Genomic DNA, 22,277 nt, shown 5'->3' with positions numbered 1-22,277 from the left:
ACTCAGATGTTCTGATATCAGATTCAATAGTGACAGTCAATTTCCAATATACGTAAATCAAGGCATACTGGGCACGTTTTCTTCTACGCGGGGATAGCCCTTTGCGCGCTATTTCCGCACCAGAATCCAAATTTTTAAATTTTCGCATAATAATATCCTTCATATATTAAAAAAAAAAAGTTTCCTCCGGCAGGAGCGGGAACCGAACTCACTTCGTGGCACCCAATTTGCCTATGACCGACATTGCTAGCCGCACGATCACAAAGCGCACTCATTGGAAATGCGGAATTTGCACAACGTATTCCACTTTATCTGCCAACATCAGGCAGCGCGCTTGTAGTTATATACACACCTAATGTATCAGTCGTGTTATGTGCATATAACTCCGACATGTACAAGTGTCATTGAGATCTATTCAATGAATTAACTACATCGGCTGTTTTCCTACTCTCCGCATCGACCAATGTGGCGCTAGCTTCTATGCGCGAAAAATCGCTAAAAGTAAATCGCAAAAATATTGTATGGCGAATACCATCTAAAGGCAAATTTATCGAAGTGGAATACATTATTCGAAAAAATATTTGGTAGTGGTTGTGCACAATGGTGACTACTATTAAGCCTACCAAATATTTTTTCAGTAAAAGCTTTCTATTTCAAGTAATTCAAGTTTAGATGCTTTTCACCATACAAAATAAAATGGTCTTACTCCTGCTGATCAACTGTGGGTATGTGCCAAGCGGGTAGTCCATTGGAACTCTTAAAAATGGTATTATGCGTATATTGATTCATTTGAAACAAACGTATAATAAGCTTTTGGAATCAATAGGACGCAATCAGTGAAGTACTAGATTGAAAGTAGTGAGCTGGATTTTTGTATGGTGAGATGATCAATACTCCATTTCTGCAATGAAATGGTGCAAACAGCATGGGTTATATTATTTCTTGACTAATTTGATGCTGTTTGAGCAAAAGTTTGGATAACTGTGTTGTTAAAGTTGTAAGGAAAAATAATACAACAACACAGTTATCCAAACTTTTGCTCAAACAGCATCAAATTAGCCAATGAATCATATAACCCACGCTGTTTGCACCATTACATTGCAGATATGGAGAATTGATCATCTCACCATACAAAAATCCAGCTCACTACTTTCAATCTAGTACCTCACTGATTGCGTCCTATTGATTATATGTTGAAGGGTTGAAGCTTATACCGAAGGTGAAATCCGTAAAATTTCGCAATGGATTACCGGCAGGGAGTGCGTTCAATGTTGCTCAACAGGAGTAAAATCATTTTATTTTGTATGGCGAAAAGCATCTAAACTCGAATTTCTCGAAATGAAAAGCTTTTACCGAAAAAATATTTGGTAGGCACCCAACCGGTCATCATTGTGCACAACCGCTACCAAATATTTTTTCGACTAATGTGTTACACTTCGAGAAATACGCCATTAGGTGCTATTCGCCATACAATATTTTTGCGATTTACTTTTAGCGATCTTTCGCGCATAGAAGCTAGCGCCACATTGGTCGATGCGGAGAGTAGGAAAACAGTCAAAGCATTTAATTCATTAGTTCGATAAGTTATGATCTCTAAATATTAGAATTAGAATTGGCGTACTTTGGCGCTGTCCATAAACTACGTAGACTCAATTTTGGCAATCTCAGACCCTCCTCCCCCCTCGTAGACTTTCGTCCATACAAAATTTTCGAAATTTGTAAGGACCGTAGACTTTGGCCAGACCCCTCCGTCCCCCTCAGAGTCTACGTAGTTTATGGACAGCCCCTTTGGACCAGCGCGAATTCAGGGCACTCCACGGTACAACAATATTAGACTATTTATTTCCTTTAGTTCTAGAAATATTTATTTTATCTGGCAATAACATCATTTTTTACGGCAAGCATAGTATGTTTCTTTTTGGATAATTCTACAGATTAACGGATAACAATCATATGCTAGAATATATCGGTTTGCATAGTTTAGCCTAGATACTATAGGTAATACTGACTCAAATGGAAATGTATAACACCAATTCTGCTGCATCCTACAACTACACGCTATTCTACCAAATTTTCCTTCGATAAAAATTTCAATAACGTGGAGTGGTCCGAAGATCCTTCAACTGCTGCCTGCTGCTTCGCCGTATGCTTCTCCACGTTGGCTTTGCTCAGTTTCGATTCGCTCGTTTCGTTGTCCTTCTGGTTCTTCTCGATGGCCTTTGGTAAATTTTCGTTCGGTTCTCCAAATGGAAACTTCCGGCTGGTGTCGTAGAAAACCAATCCATCCGAGCCGCGTCGGTCCCGTAGCCGATCGTTTTTTATCACCGAAAGTTGCGTCGTTTTGCCCTTAACATCCTCTTCGCTGCCCAAATCGTGCAGCTTGGTGATGTCCTCGAACAGCTCGGCCGATTGCGAATCGTGGCGTTGTCTGCCCGCACCGAACGGATACTGCCGGGTCGTATCGTACCCCAGTAAACCGTCCGATCCTCTACGCTGCTTGCGAATTCCTATGATCTGCTCATCTACGAGGCTGGATTGGATGTGGTTCTTGAACCAATTGTCCACGTCTTCGATACTCTCGCGACGACCAGTACGAGGTGCACCACTCTTAACCGTTACCATAGTGCCCAACTTGTCCGATCCTTCGATAACGGATCCCGCATCGGAGTTGTTGTCGAACCAGTTGTCAACGTCGTCGACGCTTCCGCGGTGCTTATCTGCCTCTTCAACCTCTGTTTTTTCGATCTTTTCAAACTCAGGGTCGAAGCAATCGTCAATATCTGAAGATTTGTTCGAATTCTCCGAGTCTACCAGATCGATGTTGATATCTTCCAGTCTATCTTCTGGGTCGGATTGTTTGGTCAATGCTTCCAGCAATTTCGCTGTATTGGGATTCTTTGATTCTGGATTGTTAAGTTCTGCGTTGATCTGCTCCTCCAGGTACACCTGGAACTCTTCCAGTATGTTGTCACCATTGTTCTTCGCATTGTAGACGCTGTTGATCACCTGGGTTATGTCGTGATGGGGAAGTATGTTCGAGGATACCAGGAACCCACCCAAATCATAGCCGAGCAGGCCACGTGGCGGTGATTGTTTGTTGTCTTCGCTGGACGTTCGTCTTCGCTTTGGTACCGGCGGTGGCGGTGGTTCTACATCCGGGGGCTTGGACAAACATTCGCTGCTTCCGATGGTGAACTTTGGCGCAGGAACTTCCAGTGTCGGCGTCGGAGTGCACGGGGCACTTTCATTGGATTTAGTGGATATTTTACGAGTGACAAGGCGTGACTTAGGCTTGACAAGATCATCTGGGGCATTGTGTTGAGGATCTTCTGGAGTAAACGGTACCATTTTCTTATGAGCCTGCTGAAGGTCCATGATAAGGAAAGAACTGGAACTATTGCTCTTTACAAATGTAGACCTAGGACTTGGACTTCTGGACTCCTGTTTTGCCAAATGGATGGTAGTTGGCATCGAAATAATGCGCTTCAGCGTTCTTGGTGAGTGGGCTTTGGTTTCTACTGGAGCGTCGAGCTTCTTCGGAGTACTGGTAACCGTGTCTGACATATTCTGTTGGAATTCAGTCTCAGAACGACTCTTCGGCATTCTGTGAATTACTGGAGGTGAGGGCGGTGCATGCTGGACCGATCGCCGACGAATAGGCCCGGAACAAGAGGAATCATCCGTTTCGTTACCATCACCCATGTTAGGTGTGGCTAGATATTTACTGAAGTCTCTATCTGGTTTTCGTGGAGGAGTTTCGATAGATGCTTCCGTTGTTATAAGGTTTTTCGAAGAGTGCACTTCGTTATCATGCTTATGGAGCATCTCATGCATGTGTTCATCGTTGTCACAAATGTGACGAGTTTTACGCTTTCTGGGGACAATGATCGGTTCATCCACAGGAGTCATACCCATGTACCGGTCTTCAGGATAGTCTTCCAACATAGCCATTAAAAACTCCGCTTTCTTCCCCAAGCTTGTTTCTTTTATCATAGATTCATCGATGTACTTCATTAGGTTTTCTTCATCTAATTTTTGATCTTTAGGAAAATCTTTTACAATCTCCACTTTTGGCTCCTCCGGCTTGGTGGGTATTACTTTCTCCGGAATCACCTCAGGCTGTGTAACTTTGATTGCAGGAACTTCTTTCGTTTCAGGCTTGGCGTTCATGTTCAATACATTCTTCTCGATGAACTGATCGATCTTATCCAGATCTGCCATCCCCTTTTTGGCACTTTTCCTTCTTTCGACTACCACCGGTGCACCCGATAGAGCGTCGGACAGGTTTTCCCCGAAGAACTTATCGGACTTCCGGTTGCCCACTCGTGACACTTGACTGGTTCCTCCATTTTGAACCGAATCCCCTTTAGAAGCCGGCTCCATTTCTGTCTTCGTGGGAACTTTAGAGAAATCGCTGAACTCTTCGTCTTTCACATCGATTTCAAAGCTAGACTGAGACTTTACCGGAAGACTTTTATCAACCGTATCCACGGACTTTCCCTTGGTGACAACGTCACACGACTGTCGACGGCTTTCGGCTCCGAAGACGTCTTTGAAACCGTTCCGGACTTTTAGCATCGCATCTGGTGAGGTTCCACGTTCCAGAGTAGTGCGCTTCTTGCGTGGAGGAGCCACTGGGGCTTTGTCGACTACTTTGGATGAATCTGGCGATCCTAGCGGGACGTTGCTCCATCCGCTGAGAGTGTTGGGCTTCGAGCTGGTTTCCAAACTGCAATTAAAAGATATTTCTGTAAGGGTTACTTTATCGATATTTATTCACTTTTGGGGATCTTACACGTGACGGCTTAGGTAGGTTTTATTGATTCCATGTTTGTTTTTACTTAATCCACTAGGGCACATCTGTAAGACATTAATAGAGTTGAATTTAAACGCAGATCTTAGCAGAAAGTTCAAGTTGTTGTATTACAATATTCCCAAATCGGTCCAGTACTCTCCCGGGTCGCATCGAACTGTTTGCGCGAGGCTCCTTGCAAAGCGAGTTTCCCATCTAGTAAAAGGTAAAAGAAATGTGAGTAAATCTTTAACTTTAACGATGTAATAATAGATCAGCATACATAACGGATCAAGAAATCAGTAATTCTCACACTGGATTTTGTAAGAACTCTTCGAAGCTCTTGAATAACCCAATTGAAAAACGTCAAGAATGGAGGAAATCCCCCGAAAGTTCCACAAAGTTATTCTGAGTATTTTTGCTGATTATTCTGCTAGAACTGACTCAATTAATAACTATCACTGATTCGAAAAATGTTCCAAAAAAATCTTTAACAATTTATCAAAAATGTCACCTATGAGTCCAATGAAACTCGTGAAAATGTTGTCTGGTGTATTTTCCAGGAAAACCCCTAGACTAGGAATACGGTCGGAAATTTAAGCATGAATTGCTCCAGACGTGCGAGCCTCAGAATTGCATTTGCTGTCAGAAAAAAACGCTCGGAAGCTGAACTGAAACATTCTTTTTAACTGAAGTTTTTTTTTTATATAAAACATGTTGTACGTACAGTGGCGTTTCGGTTTTATCACTAGTCGTTTTAATCACTACTCGCCCGAATTCACGCTTTTCTATTCGATTTTATCACGATTTCCGTTTCGTTTTTATCACACTTGTTCTAAAACATTCTGAAATCAAAATAAAATCAATACTGCATTGCCCAGTCCACCAAAACTGTTAAAAAATGTGAACTACGACTCATATACATTACAGCTGAACGATTTTGAATGAAAAAAAAAATACATTTTTTCTCGTTTCACCAAATTCACGGTTTCGTTTATATCACGGTAAAATTTTTTTTGATCGTGATAAAACCGAAAAACCACTGTACTGGATTCTGGATACGTAAGGATTCCTGATAGAATATTTACTAGTGTGGGTCATCGGAACCGTTTTCTCAGATCTAAGCTTTGGTTCCGTTTTGGGTCCTGAGTATCTGTGCAAAATTTGAGCACGATCGGTTGCGTTTACACTTTGCGCATTGCAATTGAAATTTGTATGGGATTTTGTATGGGAAAACATACTTTTTTGCATTTTTGTCATAAGTTGAAAAAGTTTGTCTGAAATTTTTTAACCGATACTGTAAAATGATAGCCTAGGATGTTCTGAAAAACTTTGTTGAAGACCGCAAAGCGATTCGATGCTTGTGAAGATAGTTATAACCAACGAACCGCATGCATGTGTTTATGTTTATGGAATAACAATAGCAACAAAATCATGCTGCTTCACCAAGCAATGCCAACGCTATAACTTTTTTCATAAGCATCGGATCACTTCGCGGTCTTCGACAAAGTTTTTCAGGACACCCTAGGCTATGTTTTAACTTTATCGGTTACATGGTTTTAGAAAAAATCGAGCTTGTTATGAGAGAAATGCAAAAAAGTGTGTTTTCCCATGTAAAACCCCATATAAACTTCAAACGCGATGCGCAAAACGTAGACATAACCGATCGTGTCCAAATTTTGCACACTTATTTGGGTCCTTATATGGGGTCAAAAAAGCTTTGATCTGATGGGATACCATTGAATTTTTCATTTTTCCATATAAACGATGACCCACTCTAATATTTACAACAACTGAGAAAACTTGAATCGTGATTTGAGCAAAATATAAATTTACTGATAGACAATCTTCGAGTGTTAAAATTTCTAGAAACCTTTTGTTCCACTGAATAAAATTTATGGAAAACTTTAGAATATCATAACTTAAAACAATTTTGCTGAGGTTTCATTCATGGCCCAGATATTCAAGAATATTTCCATTTGTTCAATATATTTTTTCTGTTCCTCCTAAAAAAGTTCATGGGAATCAGGATTTTACAGAAAATATTTATTCAAGAATTCATATGATTTCAAGAATTCTTTGTTTTCTAGGAACTTGATGACTCTATCTATATTAGGGTGCTTGTAACAATTATGGCACTAAAACTGTTTGTAAAAAATAACGAGAAGAATGTCATCAATATGTTCAAAGATAGCTTAGTTTCCATACTTTACAGTAAAAATATAGAAACGGAGCCAAAACTACTTTTAGTATTTATTATGACGTGTCAATGATGGGAACCCTGTACCTGTTATGGTTACATTTTTTAACTTCGGTTGCTTTACGCACTATTTGCATGCACTCCTTATGGGATTAGCAATAACTGGTACACTATGGCGAAAAAAAAGTGCAAGGGAGCCGAAATTTTAAGGAAAATGATTTATTTTTATCATAATTTGAGCAGCATGTGGAGTTCAAATGAGTGCAACCATCTTTTGTGAACGTGATCTTTTGTCCACATTTTTTTTTTGTTGAAAATCAACTATGGCGAATAATTGGTACTAAAGTCATAATTGGAACACTTACCCTACAACAATAAAAATAATCCTGTTAAGTATTCATCTATAAATTACTTTCAAACTAGAATTCCTTCACAAATTCTTCAAAAAAAAAAATACCAGGAATATTTTAAAAGAATCTTTTTTTTAATATTCTATTTGAATTCTTCCCCAAGATTCCGTCCAAAAATTATTCTAGAAATTCCTCCACATATTTCTTTATGCCATTCCTTGAGTATTCCGCTCCGCTAGGAGCTTTTACCTGGGAATTCCGCTGATGACACCTTCGGAAAATTTTCCAACAAATCTTTCAAAAACTCCTGTATTCGAAGTTTCCTCCAAGAGATTCCTAGAGAAACGCATCAAAAAAATTTCTCCAAGAAATCTTCTCCAAATTTCTTTAAGGGTTCTTCCAGAAATTTCTCCAAGGGTTTCTTCAGATTTTCCTACCATAGCTTCATCGAAAATTCCAGCTGGGAATCTTTCACAAATTGCTTCAAGGATTTGTCTAGAAATTTTTCCGAGGATTTATTCATAAATTCTTTAGATTTGTTTAAACATATCTTTGTAAATTCTGACAGGAGTACATATGAAAGTTTCTCCATTAACTTCACCAAGGAATCCTACATGAATTCTTATGAAGTTACTTCCAAAAATTACTCAGAGAATTCTTCAATAAACTTCTCCGGAAAATATCCACGAATTTCTTTGAGTGTTCCTCAAAAAAATCCTATAAACATTCATATAAAAATTCCTACATAGATTTTTACAAGAATTCCAGAAATTTATCTAAAATCCATCTGAATATTCCTCCTGCAATGTATTCTAGTTTCCACCATCATTTAAGAAGAGGTTTTATTTTCTTCTCCGTGGATTCCTTCAGAAATCCCTGCACAGATTTCTTTTAGATTTTATTCACAGATTCCAGCAGCATGTCCTCTGAAGATTTCTCCAGGAACTTCTCCGATGCTTCCTTTTAGAGGTTCCTTTAGAAATTTCTCCGAGAAATCCTTCTTGAATTTTTAGACACTTTATTTATAATTTTTTTCGAGAAATAATCTAGAAACCTCTAGGATTCTTCCAGTAGTTTCAGAGAGGTTTTTTCCAGAAATTCACCCGAGGTTTTCAAAAAAAAAAAACTCAAGAAATTCATCCTGAAATGTTTTTGTGCTTTCCCAAAGAATGTATACAGGAGTTTGTCCAGAAATCTATATATGCGATAATTCATATACAGAAATTTCTCGGATAGTCCGAAAATCCCTCCAAGCTATATTTCACGAATTTCTTCGCTGATTTTGCCCGAAATTCCTCCAGAAATTCTTGCGACGATTCTTCCGAAATTTTCTCTAAGGATTTCTTTGACGATTCAAATAAATTCAAATATCGTTCAACTTGCATAACGATTCAGAATCTGCGCTTTTTGTGGTTTGAAGAAGTAGCAATTGTGTTATGTTGTCCATGATACGGACAAGGATTAAATTGCAATAAGGTTGCTGTTACTGGCTGGGAAACAGGTCGTGTCGCTTGGTAAGAGAAGGGAAGAAAAACTACTGAATTCATTTATAACTTTGGTTGCCAAACACTGTTAATTATGGACGGTCCATTTTAGGATTTTCTTTAGGATTCCTCTTCAAATCTCTCCTCAGAATTCCTGCAGAAATTTCTTAGAAAATTCATCCGAACATTTCTGCAAAAATTCCTCCACGAATAATAATTTCTCTAGAGTCTAGACGATACAGTCATTATTATATTTACCTTGTATTTACCTCAAACTCGACTATGCTATGTTATCTGCTAAGCATATAACTTGAGTCCTCGAGATTCACTTTTTTTTTAAGAAGGTAAACTACTATTCGAGATCACAATGGTTGTAATAGTACTTGTGGACGCCCTTTAACTGATACAACACTAGTTTCCAGACTTTCTAGTTTTTAGAGTTCCTAAGGACTGATGTGCTTGGTGGTCTAGTAACTGACGCTAAGAATCATGCTGAAGGACCTGGGTTCAATCCCTGCCCTCTCTTTCCACCTACATTGTATCTTTCTATCTACTTTCTTTCACGGAAGAGCAACCATTATTGACATGCACGGTCAATCTAAGCTAAACTAAAGTTAAGTTAAGAATAACCAAAAGGTCATATTGGCGACTCCAACTAAGGTAGTCGTCGGTAAAACCGTATGTAGGAAAGCCGCTATTATTGAGTGGCCTCTAAAGTGTATCTACTTCGAAATTCCACAAAAGTGGAGATAAGACTCCCCCTTGGGGGCATCCACAAACACTCAATTTCAAACAAGGACAAACTGATAGGTCTGAAACTCTTTGCTTCTTTTTAAGACACTCATCCCACTTTCGGAATAAATCTTACAGTAATATTTCGCCAGGATTTGGTAATATACCCTGTAGCAAAATTGAAAACAAGTAGCAAAATAGGATATATTCTATATGCTCCAGGAGATTTCAAAGGAGTAAAACTATTTATTGCCCACTCAATCGATTCTATAGTTATTATACTCCGAGCCGAAGCTAAAGAGTCATAACTACCCTCGTTGGGGGTGACAATGGGTCAGAGAGACGAGATTGGGTTAAAACATTTTCTGAAATTTCTCATTAAATAAATATTGCGAATATCGAATCAAAAAAATTATAGTGTCATTCTCGTGGTTGCCAGCAGTTCCTGTCAAAAAATTAAGTTTCTAGAGCAATTAGTTATTTCTTGATAAATCATCGAAAATTGCTTGAAAAAAAGGCCTTTTTAAAATGCCACTTTTACGGCTCGATGAAACATCACACTTTTAGGTGGATTGATACTTCTTACAATCTCATACTCATGTTTATCGTATAACATAGTATTTGTAAGTAGTATCAACCTTGACCAGAACTTTTCTATCTTGCTTTGTTGTCAATGCGGAACAAATTCGGTTTCCTTGACCCCCTCGAAGGGGTGAGAATGGGTCAATTTTCATACACTTGTAGTTTTAAGGAAAATTGATGTACTCCAAATATGTTATCATCATTTGTGCATGCATTAGCAAAGCCCAAATTCCAATGATCAACGGACTTTTCCATGCACAGAAGCAAAAGTTATTGAACACTGAATGTGGAAGTATGCATTTTTGACCCATTATCACCCCCCCCCCCAAGACGGTACAAGAAAAGATTTCAAAACTTCCTCATCGGAAGTTTGTTCCCTTGGAAATTTACAAGATTTTGCTAGCATTTTGTTCAACGGACTGACTTCACTCAAACTGGAAACATTTGTACTAAGGTGTTTCCAGCCGAATCGTCTGTTCCAACACTTTCTACATTCATTCCTGAGCTTCGCCAGATAAGAGTTCCACCTCTTGTGGTCTTCACAGACAGCAGAGGGCAAGCTTCCATGATCAAGGCCGTTGTAATATTTATCAATGGTATCATATACATCACGTGTAGTGTTAATGGATGGTGAGTATCCATGGAAAATTTGGACACAACCAAATCAGTAAAGAGATCCCAGTTGGTTGACCGGGGATTCCTGAAACGCAAAGTTAGTGAAGTAACATGTGAGTGTTCAAAAAAGATTCAAAAAAATCTTCATCTAACATGTCAATTGGTCAACTCGTGACTAATTCTGCTAGAGCAAAGCTTTATGTCTAACACACTTCTTCTCTAACAGAAACCATAAAGGTTGGGTGGTTGCCAGGTTCTGTACTAGTTAACCTTCCAGGACGCGCGCCATCAACCAGCTGAAACTGCACCGCGCTCGCGTTGTATACGATGAGCGAGGTTTTTTTTGGTAGTGTTGTACTTTTTACAACGGCGCGCGCGCGCTGAAGGGTTAAGTATTCCATCAAAGTGGAGCATTTCAAGTTACTGTCTGAGCTGCCCCGGATGATATGGTGAACATAAGCATCACTATCAACAATTAGTGAAAGGCCTTTTGAAGTGCAGTATGCGATGACTTGCTTGAAAGCATCCGTAGGGGATGGATCATCATGTGGTAAATAAACCGAACAATTGACGTAGAATAAGGTGGGGTAAAAGATCGACCCTAGTTGAAAATTCATTTTTTTTTTTAAAGTCGAAGCAAATAAAAATAAATGAATACCGTGTGGTGATTCTACCATCCATGGGCTAAAATTTTGCTGAACAAAGTTACGCCAAATGTCTTTTCAATTTTGAGTTACAACACCTTTTGTATGTGGGCGTCTTTTTCGAACTCTTGCCCCACCACTGGGGCAAAAGTTCGAATCTAGTGTTTGTGGGATTTCGCTAACCGTAGCACACTATTTTGACACTTTGGTAATAGAAATAATTGAAACTAATTAATATTTGATGTTGGAACTGGAGTACACTTTAAAATTCGATCTGGATTTTACCCAAATCAGGGTTAGTTAGTCCAAAAATTAGTAGTTTTCCGCCAAATTTAGATAAAACAACATTTTTTTTCCACTTTGATCGCATTTTCTCACTAATTTCATCATTTATAGAGATAATATGTACATTTTACACAATTTTAGGTTTTTACCTGAAGTTGCCACATGACTCGAACTTTTGCCCCACAATTCGAACTTTTGCCCCACTATGGGTAAAATATGATTTCCAAATCTTTTTTTGCAAAAAGTTATACATGCTAAAGCATCTTCAAAATATACCTAGTTACGCCCCAAAATAAAAGACCGAGTTTGATTTCATTACAATTCCAATCCATGCGTTGGAAGGACCATCGCAAATTACATTTTTTTGATCAAAAATCAACATTTTGTCACAACTTTTCGAAACATTGATCAATTTTCATAATTTTTGGAGTGAAAGACTCTTTTTCAAAAAGGTTTCGGACAACCTTGACACCCGAAAGAAATAATTTGAATTGCGCTCAAAAACTTCAAAAGAAACTCTTGCCCCACTCGAAATTTGCCCCACTTTACTCTATTTCCTGTTGAGGTTTCCAACAGATATATCAATTGAAATAACACGTACATCTCTGGTGGTTATTATAAAGATGAGTGTAGCAACGATTGCGTTGTTGACAAGCCCACATGCCCGAGACATGACACGCGAGTTTGCCAATCACCACACAAAAAACAACAGCAGCAACAAAACCAGATCGGTATCGATTGGAAAACGCCAAAGCAAGGATACACTGACTTGACTATACTGACTATACCTACTATACTTTTATCTGAAACTATTTTTGAATTATTATTCCATAGTATTGCTCATCGACACTCATCAACATGACTCAAAACGTTTGCAATTAAGTCAACCAATTTGCCTAGATCCTAACACGGAAACTTGCCCTGATTTGATGTGTACAATTGAATTCCTATACCCCCATCACATCCAACGCGAATTCTGCGATCTTTCGTTCAAAGCGAGTAAATCTCACGTTTTTTAAGCTGTACACGCTAACGCCGCTCAGCACTAAAGTGCATAATTTCCAGACTACACCAAAAATGTGTAACCCTTGCACATTTACAAAATCAGCTCCAGTGTCCGCAAAATCGTTAAATTCGCAAAAATTTTCGTACGCCAATCTAGCTCGGTTTACTAGTGACCTTGGAAAACAAAAACAAATCAACATTTCGCATCTAGACGAGTGTACGAGCTGTTTTTTGAGAATGTGTAACTGTCACTCATTTTTGTGTGGTCTGGAAATTATGCACTTATGAGTAGGTCTTACACATTTTAGTGCTGAGCAGTTTTAGCGTGTAAGCGCCACGGTCACCATTAGGTCGATCCTACCAGGCGGCGCACGTTGCGGCTGTTGATTGCGCATCACAAAACAACCGATGCGTGTAGGTGTCACTAGACTGCACAAGGCGTTGCTGCTGCTGTTGGTGCGGTGAGCTTTTAATTCGGTCGCTGATGATGGAGGAAATCGCCTTAATAATTTTCGTTATTCCAACGGGCTGGCGGGACAACAAGTCCCAGAGTCAAATCGAACAATTAGAGGTTCGGACAAATAAAGTGGCACACAACCGATTTCCATTTAGATAGCTGTGGTAGAACCCACGTCACTGGTCCATCGAATCGAATGCGATGATGGTGTGAAACGTATTCGTTTAGCACCCGACATCCTCAACCACTCTGGCAACGAACTGGGCTTTGACATGTGCTAATTAGTTTTCGAAATGATAGCGGGATCCGATAGGATGGGAGCGCTTATTGCCAACGACAAAAATATGACGGTTTGCGAAAAATGCACTACAATTGAAGATGTTCCTGTTTATTTGAGTTTGATTTAGTTGATAAGAGGTCGGCATTGAACGGTTTGCATGGAAATCAAACCTGGGATGTATATTTCCTATTAACATCGGTAGGTTCGCATTTCGCCTGCCAATATTGTATCGTTTAGTTAGACCTCGTCAATTAAAGGTGTCAATACTTTACGCATAAATAAGCTCAGCAAAATTCGTTTTGTTCATGTTCTTAGAACTCTATAACTACGCCAAGCACCACGTGGTACATCTTATTACATGTTAGCTAGCCAATATAATATTCATAGATGTATCGGATCCATGGGCCCGTCTCAGACAGTCAACTCACCTTTCCGTGTTTTCAACGAGGCGCTTATCGCGGAATCAGTGCTATTACTGCTGCTGCTGCTACTGAGACGGCGATGATGATGGAGGCAGCATCGAAGATGTCACGGCAATTACCGGGCGTCTCCACTACGACACTGTGTTCTATACGGCGGCGGGAGATGCAATAAACGCCGGCGGAGCTCTACGAAGCTTACGTAAGCGTTTTCGTAGGCGGAAATCTGTGTCTGAATTGTGAGTTGATCGTATGCGCCCCGGTTATGATGTGACTAGTTTCCGCTAGCCGGATCCTGCGGCAGACTTTGCGAAATTACAATGTGAATCTGAAAAAAATATTAAGAGATTAGTAAAATGAATATAAAATTCTTCCATTTTAAACACAGTTTGGTAATATTGACAATATAGTGGGCTTAATATGTAGTTAAAAATAAAACCTGTGCACTTCAGAATCGCTTTCAATCCACTGCAGATTATAAGTTATAAACCACTCAAATAGAAAGCAATTAAAACTGATTTATTGAACTTGAAAGGAAAAAGAATAGATTCCCGGTCGGTCCAGGAACTTTTCAGAACGAAAATTTGACTTTCATGGGCGTAGATCATGAAAAATGGTATTTGGCAGAGGATGTCCTCAGTTAATAAGCAGCAGGGTAGCCACCGAACTGAAAAAAAAAGGCAGGAATTTGGAACGTCCTGGAAAACATCCGGGAATTTGAGATGAATACCGGGAAAATTGTTGTTAACCCATTAACGCCCAAAGTGTCTCAAAATTATAATCTTCATAAGCATTTACTACCAACAATCAAGTTTAAATTAAATAAACATGATTTCACGAAAGAAAAAAAAGGGAAGTTCATGGTGTAGTTAAAAAAAAATCACAACAGCATTGAAGGTTCCTCAACATCTGGTATTTTATTTTTCAAGCTCTGTTTTGACACAACTTTTACACTATCATCAAAAAGCATCAAAAAGCAGTTTCTCTATTTTTCTGTTATTCTTCCACTCTCATTAGCTGTATGGATGGTGGATGTTTTCCAGTAGAAATCACAAACGAAATCCCGTTCAGAATCCCTGATGGGATTCTTAAAGAAATCACGGAAAAAAGAAGAATCTTTGAAGGGACCCCAGCAGGAATTCTGGCATGAATACCTGAAAGACTCCTGCAAAATTCCCTGAAAAAAAAATCTTTGACGGGGTCCTAGAAGGAACCCCTAATAAAATGCTTTACAAAATCCCGGAAGGGTTCTTTGAAGGAATTGCAGCAGTAATCCATAAAGGAATTCCGACTAGAACACTTGTCAGTTCAAGATTTTCTAATGCAATCCGTAATCTAATCAAATTCAAAGAAATCACTCAAGGAATTCCGGGATGAATTCTGGTAGAATCCTGTGAGGAGTCTCAGCTGGAAGCTCGACAAGAATCCCTGAAATAATCACAGAAGAAATCCCGGGAGGAATTACCGGAGTAAGCCCGGGAATTCCAGAAGGAATTCCTAAAGAAATGCCGGCTAGAATTTTTGAAAGTATCCTTTCAAGATTTTCTAAAGCTGGAATTACTTTATTATTGAAGGAATCCCGTGGAGACTACTTGATGGAATCCTTAGAGGAATCATGGCAGGAATCCCGAATGGAAGCTCAGCAGGAATCCCTAAAGGAACCATAGAGGAAATCCCGAAAGGAAAGATTGAAGAAATCCCTGAAAAAAAAAAAAACGCGGGAAAACTTTTTGAAGGAATCCCATCAGAATTCTAAAAAATCTAGAACTGCCTGAAGAAAACTCAGCAGAAATCTATATTCTTTCATATTCCTTTTCGAGAGGAATTCTTAATAGAATAACAGCAGAAAACCCGGAAATAATCTTTGAAGGAGTTCAAACATGAATCATTGAAGGAATTCGGCATTCCTATCCAAAGAATGACTTTAAAGAATCCATTCAGGATTTGCTAAATCAATCACACTTAATTTTGATTACCGAGTTCGGTAATTTTTTGACGAGATTAAAACTGCTGAGCACCGAACTCGTTCAGCAAAAATGCATTGTTTACCTTTTCCATACGATTTTGACAGTTGTTTTACTGAACCTCAGTAAAATCGATTACCGAAACCACCGAGATCGTACTGCTGTTATAATCTCGTCAAAAAAGTACCGAACAGGCAATTCAGAAATAAGTGTGATCCCTGCAGAAATCCCTGAAGAGATCTCAAGGGTCAGGTCAGGAGCAATCTCTACAGCAATTTCGGAAGGAACATCTGAAGAATTTAGGGTCTCCAGTTAGCCTAGTGGTTAAGGCTATGGATCGCCAATCCGGAGACGGCGGGTTCGATTCCCGTTCCGGTCGGTACAGTTTTCTCGACTCCCTGGGCATAGTGTAACAATGTACAAATTCATGCAATGGCAGGCAAAGAAAGCCCATATTAATAACTGTTGAAGTGCTCAAAGAACACTAAGTTGAATAGAGGCAGGCCAAGTTCCAATGCGATCGTCGAGCCATAAAGAAGAAGAAGAAGATCCGAAGAATTTCCGGAAGAAATCCTGGGAAGATTCTGGAGAGGATAGCCCTAATCAATCGCGGAAAGAATTCCTGAAGGTATTTCAAGAAAATCTAAGTTTATCTAATCCTAACCGTCACTTACCATTCACCTTTCCGTTTTCTCTGCCCTCTATCCTAAGCCTCTATCCTACGCTCTATCCTAAACCTCAACCCTACCATCTGCCCTACCCTCTACCTTATCTTCTACCATAACCCTTCACCATACCTTCTCCACTATTTATCCTGAATCCTACCGTCTAACCTAACCCTCTACTCTACTATCTACCCAGCCACCACCTTTTTACTCATCAAGCCCGATCGATAGATACCCATGTTGCAAGGCATCATAGCTCAAATTACCATTCAGTGGCCCCGATCTTGGTTTTCAAAAATGGCGTCGGATATTTATTTTGAGGTTTACTCATCAAACCGTATCGATCATGCTATCGATAGATACGCATATTACATAGTGTCCGAAGCCGTATTGCCGTTAAATAGTAGGTGTTCTGGTTTTAGAGATATCGAGGTGAGTCAGGGTGATGCTATATTGTTGCAATACACAATATGATATAAGCTTGATACATGTAATTTTTAGTCAGGAATATTCCGCAGGAACTTCATCCGAGATTCCTCCAAGGAAATCATTGGGGTTTTTCTAAAAAAAACGGAGTCAGGGCCCGACCAAGAGTTTCTTGTGGGATTCCCAGGGAGTTCTTTCTTCTGGGGGTTTATTCAGGATTCCTTCAGAAGTTTCATCTGGAATTCTTCCATGAGTTTCTCCTGAGATTCCTAAAGAGATTCCTATAGCAATAATAGCGTTCAAATTGTGAAAATATACCAGATTAAAACAATTAAAAAAGTCATTTTCAATTTGTTTCAGTGTGAGAGCACACTGTTCTAAATCGTGCGCTTTAGAACAGCACATTTCTTGGTCAAACGAGATGAGCTTTTGGAAAGCTTCGAAGATCCGGTCGAAGAGTGGTGATGGTAGTGAGTGGTGGTTTCGGAAGCAAAAAAAAATAGAGGACTTCTACAGTTCCGTCTGAGATTCATTCAAGAGGTCTTGTCAGGATTCCTCCAGGAAGTACTCCGACATTCTTCCAGAGTTTTTTTCTGGGATTTCTTAGAAATACTTCGGGAGTTCCTAAATTCCTTCTTTAATCAAGATTCCTCTCGGAGTTCCTTCTGGTTTTTTTTCAGGAATTCTTCCTGAGATCCTCCCAGAAATCCTACAAGAAATTCTTTCAGTATTCCTCCAAAGACAACTCCGGGATTTTTACAGGAGCTTTTTCTAGGAGTCTTTTATTCAGTAACTTCTTCTGCGATTGCTTCAAGAACTTCGGGAATTTCTTCGTGAATTCCTTCGGGAACTTCTTCCGGGATTCCTTTGGAAAGTTCTTCTGGAATTCTTTTAGACACTGCTTCAGGGATTTTTTCAGGAACTCTTTCCAGGATTCATCTGGGAACTCTTTTTTGGTTTCCTTCCAGAATTTAATATTTTAATTTCTGCAGATCCTTCTGGAATTCCTCCAGAAGTTCATTCTAGGATTCTATCAGATATGTCCAATGAGAATCCTCCAAGAGCTTATAAGGTAGTACAATAGTACATATGTTGAGAAATTCCTCAAGCATTTTTTAGTTATACCATTCCTCAAGAAATGCTGTAGGAAAGGATTTCTTTGGGGAAATACTCCAGCAAGTTCCTTCTAGTTTTGGTCTAGAACCTGTTAGGAATCTCAGAAGAAGATTCTGAAGCAATACCAGATGTACCTCCGTGCCTTCATCAAGGCATTAATCAGCACACTTTCTCACTCATACGAACCTCACATGCTGAATTAAATCAAACCACCCATGAAAAGCTGATGCAGATGGACATTGCGTGATCTTTTGTTACTCACTATTCATCATATGAAAATTTTACCACAAAGAAACAGACGTCACTCTCTACTCGCTTCCCATCGATTAGCTTTTTAACGGTTGATTCAAATATTCGGTAGTTGTTCAATTGACCAGTCGCGGCGCTGGCATCGTTTTTGCTCCTGTTTGAGGTTTGCTCACTACCGCCACAGAGAACAGACATTTAAGCTCGAACAAAAATACGTTGAAATCGTGTGTAAAGGATTTAAGTGTACCTCAACGCCACCAACGGAGACAGCCCCACATATAAAGTCGATTTGACCCCACGATGGCAGTGTTCATCGTTAAAATACACTAGCCCACAAAGCGACACGAGCGCCAAACGGCCAAAAACGGTGAGCACTGGAAACAAATATGACAACACAACAATGTTAGTGATGGGACGCTAGCGCCGCTCAACGGGAGCATAACCACATACTCTGAAATGACCGTTACAAAGTTTTACACAAGGCAGAAAGCGAAGATAGACGTCTGTTCTCTGTGCTACCGCCATCTAGTGGTGGCTTGTCCAAACACGGCATGATAAGCATTGGGCGATTACGATTTCGTGACGATGATTTTTTAAATAAATTGTTCTAAGTGTTACGTTTGTTTCTCTGTGATATTACATTTTATTACGTCGTATCAAGTTTCAATATATTGTTGATGAATGCTCAAAATTTCATTGAAATCGATTCACTGGTTTCAGAGATATGACAGTTCCAAATATGGATGTCTAAAAAATAGTGTTTTATGAGAACTGTTCTAGCTTCGCGAAAGATTATCCAATCGAGCTCAAAATTGTACCAATAATATACATATAATAGGTGAGAGAAAAAAAGTTGCCTATCCCAAACGTTTTGCTACGTATGCTATTCAACATTTCCAAAAAAAAAATGCATATACCTAGTTAATACTTCTGCGATTGTACGACATTTCCCCGTAAACCAGTTCCCCGAATGAAGTTTGCCCGAAAGTTTTTTCCCCGTAAAACGATTCCCAGAATGAACCGTTTCCCCGAATAGACCCTAGACTAAACTTTTTAAAATTGGTTCCAGATAATTTCCTGATGAATACAATCTGGCCGAATCAGGCATTGGCACGAAAATGTACGCTAGGTCAATGTGGAGGCTTCAGAACACCTTGGAGTTTCTATTCTCGCTTTGACACAATTGACGAATTGATGGATATATCAAGTGCATGGAATACTTATTAGCTTGCATGACACCTATCTGGCAAAAATTGCACACCTTATTGGCACAGGCAAACAGACGTAACATTCTGGTATTTACCATCGTCACCGATCGTTAACTATTTAAAGACTTGATAGTCGACCAATTAGCCAACCGTTGTACTCGCGTCGATTTTGTTCGAGTTTGATGTTTGCCCACTACCGTCACCTAGTTGATGGTTGGCCAAACTCTGTTCTTTTAGCATTGTGTGAATACGTTTCCGTGACTATGATTTGAATCCAAAAATGTTAGAAGTGCTACATCTGTTTGTCTGTGTTATTGGTATTATGAGCACCCTAGATTTTCCCTTGAGTCATTTTTCAAGACAAAATAATAATAAGGATGTTTGAATGACGTTATCTCTTCTTCTAAACAAAGGTCATTCTTTTCATTTGTTGTGATAGAAAATGATAGGGCTTTCAACTTAGAACACGCCCTTCTGAGATTATCTCTACTTTGATTCATAGGCTGTTCTTTCGAGTGTTGTTGAATATTCAATCGCTGGAAACGCCCTTAAAACATATAATACCTTCAAAATGAGTTATCGGGGTTGATGATCTTAAGCAGATTGATCATTATCGGCATAAAAGATGTAGGCTAGCTGTAACACATTCGATATGGAAAATGTAAAGTATGATTGCTTTCTAATGAAGTCTTGGAGCACAATTTATATACACGCAGAAAAAAGCATGGCAAAATCAAAAATATTTCAGGTAAACTCAAATAAATTGTCAATTTTTTCTGGCAACAAAAATAAAACTGTTTGGAGCAAATCGAACGCCATATTTGAAGCAAATTCAATCCATTTTTGAAACAAAAATGCATCTTCTGACAGGTTATGTTAGAAACAAATGTAAATTTTTTTGTTTTTTTGGGGCAGGTCGGCCTTACGGAAATATTTGAAGTCATTTCCTTCTCTAGGAAAACCCACCAGCCGCGTGGCACTTTCAATGCCAACATCATGTAGATAACATACGCTCCCGAAATCAATGGGATTCCGTGGAAACTTTTGGTGAAACTTGACTTTTTTTGCAGGAGGAAATCTTGTTTGGTGCTGCAGCTAGAACTTGAGAGTTTTGTTTATGCTGTCCACGGCGGAACGGAGCCCCCAATGGGTATTGCAGAAATCAATATGTAATTGAGTTAGTTTTAAAAATTAATATTTTAGTTTTAAATATTTTATCAGTTTACCGAATAAACATGAATACCTATTTTTGTTTCAAACGAACAAAATTTGTCTCCGTGTATGTATTTCTTGTAAACGATGGGTTATAGTCAAGCTTTACTGAATTAATATTTAAAATTTTAGTAGTTAGACTACCGACAGTTTTTGACAGAATATTTTGAAAGAACCGTATATGTTGAAAGAAGGGAGAATCGTTGATAGATTTTTTCTATAACGTCCATAAACATTAGAACAGTTTGACATCGAAGAACAAAACATCAATATGAAATATACCAGCAGTCAAATTACTGATGATTAATTCCGCTGGTCAACTTGAAAGAACAGCCTTTGTTTGAAAGAAGGGAGATTTATTATGAATCAGGTGGAGACACTAGGTCAATGCCCATTCGGTCTATTGATCACCATTCAGCTTAACTCCCTATCTGGGTTATTTTGAGACCAACATCTTAAAGCCTGTATCCGCAATAATCGGGACACAGAAATACAGCTGTAAATCTATAATAGATACATTGAAATTGCTCAAATTTGGCCTAATAACATCTTAAGATGTGTTCATTTCACCTACAAAATTTCATGTGAATCGGTGCAGTACTTTTTGTTTTAGCAAAGAAAGAGTAGAATGTGCGCCATTGAATTTTGTACAGCCCCTAGTTTTGCTTGACAGTGCTGTAACTTTTGAATTTGGCAAAGGAAATGACTGAAATTTTGAACACAATCCTCCCAATCTGTATTCGTTGCATAGGCAAAATTTCAAAAAAAAATCGATGCACTATTAACAATTTTATAGTCGAAACAAGTATTGGGACTGAACGTGATTTTAGCCCCTCAGACAGCAATTAGTCAGCACCCTTTATTGTTTCGATTGTACTGTTGAAAGTACGATATCAATAATCATCAAATTTTTCAGATATAATATACACATAATCAACTGTCTTCTCTGAAAATTTCATGAAAATTGGCAGAGAAATTCAAAAGTTATGAATAGTCAAACATCGCATATGAAAAACACGAAAAATTTTCTTTAACACGCACCCCTATCAACACCAGTATCTTTCTAACCAATTGATAAAACTTGATGAAATTTTGCCAGAAAGTGTCTCTATAAGTATCATAACTGCTAACGAAATTTCATAATTATCATCACAGAACTTTGAATTGTAGCGTAAAAGAACCATCTACTATGCGAATGAAAATTGGTCATAATTGTACAAAATGCTTAAAACCACATGTATTTGTTTTTCATCCACAGTTAAAAGTAATACATCGATTTTTATGAAATGTTGCACAAATAATGAACATACACCAAAGAGTTCTCAGTCAATTATTTGGCCAATTTTACCGATTCATTACAGAGCTATAGCCGTACTTCTGTGTCCCGATTATTGCGGATACAGGCTTTACTAGGGTTTATTGGCATCAGCCAAAAGACCTATGGACATTTACCAATATTACCTATCTCACCGTTTATAACCTGTGGATAATTGGAGATGAACCAGCCGCGGGCTGAAAATCTCCTTAATAAAGCTAATAATAATAATAATATAACCTGTGGACGAAGTTATTATTACCATCAAACCTCAATA

The 22,277-nt window shown here is 38.8% G+C and overlaps 1 protein-coding gene across 1 annotated transcript in view; it reads right to left on the bottom strand.

Moving 5' to 3' along the window:
- Positions 1–1,813: 1,813 nt before the first annotated feature.
- LOC115266887 (uncharacterized) overlaps positions 1,814–22,277 on the bottom strand; it is a 38,776-nt gene continuing 18,312 nt past the window's right edge. Inside the window, exons 2-5 of the mRNA XM_029873488.2 lie at positions 13,855–14,173; positions 4,928–5,008; positions 4,796–4,860; positions 1,814–4,729 (exon numbers count right to left, since the gene is read on the bottom strand). Of these exons, the coding sequence (XP_029729348.1) occupies positions 2,059–4,729; positions 4,796–4,860; positions 4,928–5,008 (2,817 nt within the window). The 5' untranslated portion in view covers positions 13,855–14,173 and the 3' untranslated portion in view covers positions 1,814–2,058. The remainder of the gene's footprint in view (positions 4,730–4,795; positions 4,861–4,927; positions 5,009–13,854; positions 14,174–22,277) is intronic.

Source organism: Aedes albopictus, chromosome 2, assembly GCF_035046485.1.
Source record: "Aedes albopictus strain Foshan chromosome 2, AalbF5, whole genome shotgun sequence".
In the NCBI taxonomy this organism is placed as follows: Eukaryota; Metazoa; Arthropoda; class Insecta; order Diptera; family Culicidae; genus Aedes; species Aedes albopictus.
This window is presented reverse-complemented; position numbering and strand designations above follow the sequence as displayed.